The following is a 10,000-nucleotide window of genomic DNA, read 5'->3' on the forward strand; positions in this document are numbered from 1 at the left end:
AATTGTAACCAAGCATCGCCCATTGGTTCTATACCCGACTCATAAGTAGAAAGTTTCTCCGGCCCTTTGCTAATCGGGGCTAACACTCCGGAAATTAAAAATGCCAAAATAGGAACAAGGATAGATATTATTAGAAATGCCCAAAAAAAATCATATTCGTAAAGCAGAAACATAAACGCACTCCTATGAACGTGGAAAATATACCGGATTCGATTGGTCGATTCGAATTGGAATTGTCAAGTCATCCATAACTATTTAGTCAAAACAAGAATTCATTTTGATCGAACCGTCTAGTTTGCTTTGTTTATTGGTTTATTGTAGGGCATATCTCATTGCAAGATTCATCGACTGGAATCCGATTTTATTTCCATTATACTTATTTCCATTTTATTTAGTTAGTAGAACCTTCTAACTATATATTACTCTTATACAAATTCTCTTGTTTCTCTTGTTTTCATCCAGGATTTTCTCTAAAGACGGGGAATTCTAAATTAATTACTTATCTTATTTCTTCTTTAATTAGAAATTCTTTAAAGATTTCTATTTTTTTCTATAAATAGAATCAGGAGGTCTTTTTTCTTATTTTTTCTTAGTGATTTAGAATAGAACAAGTAATCAAATAGAAGAGAATGTATAGGAATTTCCATCTCAAGATTTAGAAGATCTTGTGTTGGTATATTCCTTATTATTATTATTTAATAATAGTATTAGGGTTCGAATCCAGGTGACGGGGTTTTTCTTGGTTGAATACAGAAAAAGAGGACTGCCTTTTTCGTGTTGTGCTTCGCTAGGTCGAGGTAAGTAAGGTATACGAAGGAAAAGCCTATTTGACAATGAAAGTGACCAAAGGTATTCGTTTTTCAAAAAACTTTAGCTTGTACACAAATACAGCAGGCCCTTCCTAAATCCATGTGAATTCCTCTTCGTAGTTTTTCATTTCACCAGGCCCGTGAAATGATTTGACTTCCACAACTCAATAAGATTGGGGATATCAAAAGAAAGGGAGTCTCACTAATTCTTTTATTGTGGATATGAATATGTAATTCGCCTCCGAAGATTAATGACGAAAGGTTGGTTTCTTTATCCGCAATTGAAAAAATCAATATCGATTGGATCCGTTGATATGCATTTTTTCTTTCATCTGCTTAAACGATTGCCGTGAGTAAACTTATAGGAATAATTGGATTTCACTTAGTTACAAGCAAGAAATAATAATGAAGAAATGAAAATTATAGAATTTTTTGGATTTTGCATTTTTATAGGGCTATACGGACTCGAACCGTAGACCTTCTCGGTAAAACAGGTCAAACTTATTATTATTAAAATGATCTGAACTGTTTCAAAGACCCAACATGCATTTTTTTTGCATTGGGCTCTTTCATTAACTGATATAAATATCAGTTAGTCTGCCATTTTTTTTCTTGACAGAAAAAAAGATAAGGAAATGGCTCCATGTGCTCTGATTCATTATTTGGGAGCATTACCAAAGTGTTTCAAAGGTGGGATTATCTTGACGTAGGTCTGTCTCTGGCCTAGATCAACCTAAGTTAAATGAAGTCTCTATCGTTCTGCTGAAAAAATCAAATATGAAACTTCATACACCTTAAAGTTCATATGACGAAAAGAGATTTTTTTGAGGTCCTTATACTCATTATGCCTAGCATTGAATAGACTGGGTATTCACCTTATCAAGATCTCAAATCAATGATGGGGTCTGTTTGGCACCTCCTAAATGGGCGTCCAAATTGGACCGAACTCTTTGTCAGGCTATGGTTCCCTCAAAGTTATGGAGTAAGACATCGATTTCTCAACAAGATCAATTTTTCTGATTGTATGATGAACTCCCTTGAAAAACATTGGCGCGCGTGTAAACGAGTTGCTCTACCAACTGAGCTATAGCCCTTAGTGCTTGTGATACATATTTTATCATGTAGATAAATTCTTGTCAAGATAAATATTCCATGATCCAACATCAACAATCTTTGATCTCTTTGAGCGGTATTCCTTAGATTAGTATTGCTTATTAAGTAATATGATATTTATAATCCATCGACAGGATGGGTTTCATTTGGTTCTCTTTGGGATGATAAATGACCTACTTAACTCAGTGGTTAGAGTACTGCTTTCATACGGCGGGAGTCATTGGTTCAAATCCAATAGTAGGTAAAACTTATTAGATACCAGAGTCAATGGTATCTAATAAGGTTTACGACCCACCCTTAGTGATATTGATTTTTTGATTTTGTATCTTTTCTATTTCATTTTTGAATTTGAATTTTTGCATCAGAATTGGATTCTGTTTGATTGTATTTGATTGTATTCACCCGACAGAATCTAAATAGGATTAGAAAGAGAACTTCTTTTTATTATTCGAACGTACCAACTAGTTATGAAATCGGATTGATAGCCTCCACCCGTGTTCTAGCTCGTCGGAGAGCTAGATTTGCCTCAATTTTTTGTCTCCTTCCTTCAGCCTTTTTCACATTAGCTTCCGCTAGTTCAAGAGTTTGCTGAGCTTCTTGTGGATCAATGTCACTACCCTTCTCCGCATCATTTACTAAAACAGTGATCTCATTATTGCCTATTCTAGCAAAACCACCCATCAGAGCCATCGTTAACCATTGGTCGTTAAGACGTATTCTCAAAATCCCTATATCTACAGCTGTGGCAATAGGGGCGTGATTTGGTAATATGCCAATTTGACCGCTATTAGTAGATAAAACAATTTCTTCCACTTCTGAATCCCAAACAATTCGATTAGGGGTCAGTACACTAAGATTTAAGGTCATTTCTTCAAATTGCTCTCCATTTCTAAGTTCATAGCCTTCGCGGTAGCTTCATCGATATTACCTACCAAATAAAAGGCCTGTTCAGGAAGACCATCTAATTCTCCGGAAAGGATCAATTGAAATCCTCGAATTGTTTCTGCTAGACCAACATATTTCCCTGGAGAACCGGTAAATACTTCTGCTACGAAAAAGGGTTGTGATAAGAAACGCTCAATTTTTCGCGCTCTTGCTACGAGTAAACGATCCTCTTCGGATAATTCGTCCAATCCAAGGATAGCTATAATGTCCTGAAGTTCTTTGTAACGTTGTAAAGTTTGCTTAACTCTTTGGGCGGTTTCGTAATGTTCCTCACCAACGATCCGAGGTTGAAGCATGGTTGACGTTGAATCTAAAGGATCTACTGCTGGATAAATACCTTTGGCAGCCAATCCTCTTGATAGTACGGTAGTAGCATCTAAATGTGCAAATGTCGTAGCAGGAGCAGGGTCGGTCAAATCGTCTGCGGGTACATAAACTGCTTGAATAGAGGTTATGGACCCTTCTTTGGTAGAAGTAATTCTTTCTTGTAAAGAACCCATTTCGGTACTCAGGGTGGGTTGATAACCCACAGCGGAAGGCATTCTACCCAATAAGGCCGATACTTCGGATCCTGCTTGGACGAAACGGAAGATATTGTCAATAAAAAGAAGTACGTCTTGCTCATTAACATCTCGGAAATATTCCGCCATAGTTAGGGCAGTCAAACCAACTCTCATACGAGCTCCCGGCGGTTCATTCATCTGACCATAAACTAGGGCTACTTTTGATTCTGCAATATTTTCTTCATTAATTACTCCAGATTCTTTCATTTCCATGTAAAGATCATTTCCTTCCCGAGTACGTTCACCCACTCCGCCAAATACGGATACGCCCCCGTGAGCTTTAGCAATATTGTTAATCAATTCCATAATAAGTACTGTTTTACCCACTCCAGCTCCCCCGAATAGTCCGATTTTTCCTCCACGGCGATAAGGGGCTAAAAGATCTACTACTTTAATTCCTGTTTCAAAAATAGATAATTTTGTATCCAACTGTATAAAGGCGGGCGCAGATCTATGAATAGGAGACGTTGTACTAGTATCTACAGGCCCTAAATTATCAACAGGTTCTCCGAGCACGTTAAAAATTCGTCCCAGAGTCGCTCCCCCGACCGGAACACTTATAGGAGCTCCTGTGTCAATCACTTCCATTCCTCTCGTTAGACCCTCTGTAGCACTCATAGCTACAGCCCTAACTCGATTATTTCCTAATAATTGCTGTACCTCACAAGCCACATTAATTGGTTGACCAACACTATCTCGACCTTGAACTACCAGAGCGTTATAAATATTCGGCATCTTGCCCGGGGGAAAGGCTACATCTAGTACCGGACCGATGATTTGGACGACACGCCCCGGGTTTTTTTTTTCAAGCGTGGAAACCCCAGAACCAGAAGTAGTAGGATTGATTCTCATAATAATAAAATAAATAAATATGTCGAAATGTTTTTGCAAAAATTATCGAATTCAAAATAAATGTCCGCTAGCACGTCGATCGGTTAATTCAATAAAATGGGAATTAGCACTCGATTTCGTTGGCACCATGCAATTGAACCGATTCAATTGTTTACTTATTCACTGAGACTGAGTGAATTTGCAAGCCCACCCAACCTATTTTAATTTTAAAATCTCAAGTGGATGAATCAGAATCTTGAGAAAGTCTTTCATTTGTCTATCATTATAGACAATCCCATCCATATTATCTATTCTATGGAATTCGAACCTGAACTTTATTTTCTATTTCTATTACGATTCATTATTTGTATCTAATTGGCTCCTCTTCTTATTTATTTTTGATTTCAATTTCAGCATATCGATTTATGCCTAGCCTATTCTTTTCTTTGTGTTTTTCTTTCTTTTTTATACCTTTCATAGATTCATAGAGGAATTCCGTATATTTTCACATCTAGGATTTACATATACAACATATACCACTGTCAAGGGGGAAGTTCTTATTATTTAGGTTAGTCAGGTATTTCCATTTCAAAAAAAAAAAAAGTAAAAAAGAAAAATTGGGTTGCGCTATATATATGAAAGAGTATACAATAATGATGTATTTGGCAAATCAAATACCATGGTCTAATAATCAAACATTCTGATTAGTTGATAATATTAGTATTAGTTGGAAATTTTGTGAAAGATTCCTGTGAAAAGTTTCATTAACACGGAATTCGTGTCGAGTAGACCTTGTTGTTGTGAGAATTCTTAATTCATGAGTTGTAGGGAGGGATTTATGTCACCACAAACAGAGACTAAAGCAAGTGTTGGATTCAAAGCTGGTGTTAAAGAGTACAAATTGACTTATTATACTCCTGAGTACCAAACCAAGGATACTGATATATTGGCAGCATTCCGAGTAACTCCTCAACCTGGAGTTCCACCTGAAGAAGCAGGGGCCGCGGTAGCTGCCGAATCTTCTACTGGTACATGGACAACTGTATGGACCGATGGACTTACCAGCCTTGATCGTTACAAAGGGCGATGCTACCGCATCGAGCGTGTTGTTGGAGAAAAAGATCAATATATTGCTTATGTAGCTTACCCTTTAGACCTTTTTGAAGAAGGTTCTGTTACCAACATGTTTACTTCCATTGTAGGTAACGTATTTGGGTTCAAAGCCCTGCGCGCTCTACGTCTGGAAGATCTGCGAATCCCTCCTGCTTATGTTAAAACTTTCCAAGGTCCGCCTCATGGGATCCAAGTTGAAAGAGATAAATTGAACAAGTATGGTCGTCCCCTGTTGGGATGTACTATTAAACCTAAATTGGGGTTATCTGCTAAAAACTACGGTAGAGCTGTTTATGAATGTCTTCGCGGTGGACTTGATTTTACCAAAGATGATGAGAACGTGAACTCACAACCATTTATGCGTTGGAGAGATCGTTTCTTATTTTGTGCCGAAGCACTTTATAAAGCACAGGCTGAAACAGGTGAAATCAAAGGGCATTACTTGAATGCTACTGCAGGTACATGCGAAGAAATGATCAAAAGAGCTGTATTTGCTAGAGAATTGGGCGTTCCGATCGTAATGCATGACTACTTAACGGGGGGATTCACCGCAAATACTAGCTTGGCTCATTATTGCCGAGATAATGGTCTACTTCTTCACATCCACCGTGCAATGCATGCGGTTATTGATAGACAGAAGAATCATGGTATCCACTTCCGGGTATTAGCAAAAGCGTTACGTATGTCTGGTGGAGATCATATTCACTCTGGTACCGTAGTAGGTAAACTTGAAGGTGAAAGAGACATAACTTTGGGCTTTGTTGATTTACTGCGTGATGATTTTGTTGAACAAGATCGAAGTCGCGGTATTTATTTCACTCAAGATTGGGTCTCTTTACCAGGTGTTCTACCCGTGGCTTCAGGAGGTATTCACGTTTGGCATATGCCTGCTCTGACCGAGATCTTTGGGGATGATTCCGTACTACAGTTCGGTGGAGGAACTTTAGGACATCCTTGGGGTAATGCGCCAGGTGCCGTAGCTAATCGAGTAGCTCTAGAAGCATGTGTAAAAGCTCGTAATGAAGGACGTGATCTTGCTCAGGAAGGTAATGAAATTATTCGCGAGGCTTGCAAATGGAGCCCGGAACTAGCTGCTGCTTGTGAAGTATGGAAAGAGATCGTATTTAATTTTGCAGCAGTGGACGTTTTGGATAAGTAAAAACAGTAGACATTAGCAGATAAATTAGCAGGAAATAAAGAAGGATAAGGAGAAAGAACTCAAGTAATTATCCTTCGTTCTCTTAATTGAATTGCAATTAAACTCGGCCCAATCTTTTACTAAAAGGATTGAGCCGAATACAACAAAGATTCTATTGCATATATTTTGACTAAGTATATACTTACCTAGATATACAAGATTTGAAATACAAAATCTAGAAAACTAAATCAAAATCTAAGACTCAAATCTTTCTATTGTTGTCTTGGATCCACAATTAATCCTACGGATCCTTAGGATTGGTATATTCTTTTCTATCCTGTAGTTTGTAGTTTCCCTGAATCAAGCCAAGTATCACACCTCTTTCTACCCATCCTGTATATTGTCCCCTTTGTTCCGTGTTGAAATAGAACCTTAATTTATTACTTATTTTTTTATTAAATTTTAGATTTGTTAGTGATTAGATATTAGTATTAGACGAGATTTTACGAAACAATTATTTTTTTATTTCTTTATAGGAGAGGACAAATCTCTTTTTTCGATGCGAATTTGACACGACATAGGAGAAGCCGCCCTTTATTAAAAATTATATTATTTTAAATAATATAAAGGGGGTTCCAACATATTAATATATAGTGAAGTGTTCCCCCAGATTCAGAACTTTTTTTCAATACTCACAATCCTTATTAGTTAATAATCCTAGTGATTGGATTTCTATGCTTAGTCTGATAGGAAATAAGATATTCAAATAAATAATTTTATAGCGAATGACTATTCATCTATTGTATTTTCATGCAAATAGGGGGCAAGAAAACTCTATGGAAAGATGGTGGTTTAATTCGATGTTGTTTAAGAAGGAGTTCGAACGCAGGTGTGGGCTAAATAAATCAATGGGCAGTCTTGGTCCTATTGAAAATACCAATGAAGATCCAAATCGAAAAGTGAAAAACATTCATAGTTGGAGGAATCGTGACAATTCTAGTTGCAGTAATGTTGATTATTTATTCGGCGTTAAAGACATTCGGAATTTCATCTCTGATGACACTTTTTTAGTTAGTGATAGGAATGGAGACAGTTATTCCATCTATTTTGATATTGAAAATCATATTTTTGAGATTGACAACGATCATTCTTTTCTGAGTGAACTAGAAAGTTCTTTTTATAGTTATCGAAACTCGAATTATCGGAATAATGGATTTAGGGGCGAAGATCCCTACTATAATTCTTACATGTATGATACTCAATATAGTTGGAATAATCACATTAATAGTTGCATTGATAGTTATCTTCAGTCTCAAATCTGTATAGATACTTCCATTATAAGTGGTAGTGAGAATTACGGTGACAGTTACATTTATAGGGCCGTTTGTGGTGGTGAAAGTCGAAATAGTAGTGAAAACGAGGGTTCCAGTAGACGAACTCGCACGAAGGGCAGTGATTTAACTATAAGAGAAAGTTCTAATGATCTCGAGGTAACTCAAAAATACAGGCATTTGTGGGTTCAATGCGAAAATTGTTATGGATTAAATTATAAGAAATTTTTGAAATCAAAAATGAATATTTGTGAACAATGTGGATATCATTTGAAAATGAGTAGTTCAGATAGAATTGAACTTTTGATCGATCCGGGTACTTGGGATCCTATGGATGAAGACATGGTCTCTCTAGATCCCATTGAATTTCATTCGGAGGAGGAGCCTTATAAAGATCGTATTGATTCTTATCAAAGAAAGACAGGATTAACCGAGGCTGTTCAAACAGGCATAGGCCAACTAAACGGCATTCCCGTAGCAATTGGGGTTATGGATTTTCAGTTTATGGGGGGTAGTATGGGATCCGTAGTCGGAGAGAAAATCACCCGTTTGATTGAATACGCTGCCAATCAAATTTTACCCCTTATTATAGTGTGTGCTTCTGGGGGGGCGCGCATGCAGGAAGGAAGTTTGAGCTTGATGCAAATGGCTAAAATATCGTCTGCTTTATATGATTATCAATTAAATAAAAAGTTATTTTATGTATCAATCCTTACATCTCCGACAACTGGTGGAGTGACAGCTAGTTTTGGTATGTTGGGGGATATCATTATTGCCGAACCCAACGCCTACATTGCATTTGCAGGTAAAAGAGTAATTGAACAAACATTGAATAAAACAGTACCCGAAGGTTCACAAGCAGCTGAATACTTATTCCAGAAGGGTTTATTCGACCTAATTGTACCACGTAATCTTTTAAAAAGCGTTCTGAGTGAGTTATTTAAGCTCCACGCCTTTTTTCCTTTGAATCAAAAGTCAAGCAAAATCAAGTAGAGCACTAAGTTCAATTATTTTATTTGTGTTTGTAGCAAAAAAGTAGTTAGTTTGTCGGAATCAAAGTAAATAAGATAATAATGGCGCTTTCTTTGGTGATAGAAGATCTAATTGTAGAAAGAATCAAAACTAAAGTTGAGGATAACTCTTTTTTTGACCTATATTCCTGATTACGAATCAAGAAGCCTTTATCAACAAGAGTGAGTTCTTCCTTTCGTGAAATTAGGAAAATAAAACGAATTTCTTCTTCTTGTCTTAGGTATATAATTTGAAATTCAAATATAGATAATAGAGTTTTGTATCTTTCTCTATCTCCCGAAAAACCATTTTAGCTAAAAATTCATGTTGGGTCGGATTCGAACGAATCTTTCGATAATCTGTAAGAAACTCTTTATCTATTTTTAGAAAATTAGAAGACAAGAACAAAAGACAAAGAAATGAAGAAAAATAATAAAGTTTATTATGATACATATCTTTCTCATGTAGGGGATGAATAAGTCCATTTATTTAGTTCTACAGTTCTACATTCTTTGCACTTATTATACCTACTCAGTTAGATTTAGATATATAGATACTTAGATCTATACTAAGAATTTCAAATTCTTCAAATTCTATTAATAATAAATATTATCTAATTTCTAATTAGTAATTAGAATTCAAATTCTTAATTTAATTATAATTATTACAAGATATCTTTATTTATATAATAACATAATAACAGATACAAATAGTAAATCGAGGTACCCCTTCTATGACAAATTTGAACCTTCCATCTATTTTTGTGCCGTTAGTAGGCCTAGTCTTTCCGGCAATTGCAATGGCTTCTTTATTTCTTCATGTTCAAAAAAATAAGATTGTTTAGATCCGCTGGGACCCAATCTCATCCATTTTTTTTTTGAAAACGTGGACTTGTATCATAACACAGATATCTATTTATTGGAATATAGTATAACATGTGATTTCCACCGAACATAAAGGAAAAAACTCTTATGCCCGCAGAAATATGATATATGGATATATCAATTCTAACAATTTTCAAATAGATCAGGATCGCTGGATGGCTGAAATGTAGTCGGTGAATCTCTATGTATATCGATATGTATAGTGGGATCGTATTAAATAAAGAGTATGTTATTATTTTAGATTTAACCAATTTGATGAATT

General features: G+C 36.1%; 6 protein-coding genes and 2 non-coding genes across 8 annotated transcripts in view, besides 2 other annotated features; 4 read left to right on the forward strand and 4 right to left on the reverse strand. All coding sequences in view use genetic code 11, as the record gives it.

The window, feature by feature from the left end:
• Positions 1 to 173, reverse strand: part of ndhC (NADH dehydrogenase subunit 3) — a 363-nt gene extending 190 nt beyond the window's left edge. Inside the window, exon 1 of the mRNA in view lies at positions 1 to 173. This exon is cut by the window's left edge and continues 190 nt beyond it. Coding sequence (NP_054504.1) covers positions 1 to 173 — 173 coding nt within the window.
• Positions 1 to 10,000: part of a sequence feature (JLA, junction IRA-LSC) that runs on past both edges of the window.
• Positions 1 to 10,000: part of an inverted repeat (inverted repeat B) that runs on past both edges of the window.
• trnV lies at positions 1,260 to 1,903 on the reverse strand. Its single transcript has 2 exons — positions 1,866 to 1,903; positions 1,260 to 1,294 (listed from the first exon to the last, which is right to left on the reverse strand). It is a non-coding gene; the product is annotated as a tRNA-Val (tRNA).
• trnM lies at positions 2,094 to 2,166 on the forward strand. The gene has a single exon. It is a non-coding gene; the product is annotated as a tRNA-Met (tRNA).
• atpE (ATP synthase CF1 epsilon subunit) lies at positions 2,388 to 2,789 on the reverse strand. The gene has a single exon. The coding sequence runs from the start codon at positions 2,787 to 2,789 to the stop codon at positions 2,388 to 2,390; it is 402 nt and encodes a 133-aa protein (NP_054505.1).
• On the reverse strand, positions 2,786 to 4,282 carry atpB (ATP synthase CF1 beta subunit). The gene has a single exon. It carries the CDS (start codon positions 4,280 to 4,282, stop codon positions 2,786 to 2,788), a length of 1,497 nt encoding a protein of 498 aa, NP_054506.2.
• rbcL (ribulose-1,5-bisphosphate carboxylase/oxygenase large subunit) lies at positions 5,100 to 6,533 on the forward strand. Its single transcript has one exon. The coding sequence runs from the start codon at positions 5,100 to 5,102 to the stop codon at positions 6,531 to 6,533; it is 1,434 nt and encodes a 477-aa protein (NP_054507.1).
• Positions 7,298 to 8,836, forward strand: accD (acetyl-CoA carboxylase beta subunit). Its single transcript has one exon. It carries the CDS (start codon positions 7,298 to 7,300, stop codon positions 8,834 to 8,836), a length of 1,539 nt encoding a protein of 512 aa, NP_054508.1.
• psaI (photosystem I subunit VIII) lies at positions 9,588 to 9,698 on the forward strand. The gene has a single exon. The coding sequence runs from the start codon at positions 9,588 to 9,590 to the stop codon at positions 9,696 to 9,698; it is 111 nt and encodes a 36-aa protein (NP_054509.1).

The sequence above is a fragment of the plastid genome of Nicotiana tabacum, assembly GCF_000715075.1.
Source record: "Nicotiana tabacum plastid, complete genome".
Lineage (NCBI taxonomy): Eukaryota > Viridiplantae > Streptophyta > Magnoliopsida > Solanales > Solanaceae > Nicotiana > Nicotiana tabacum.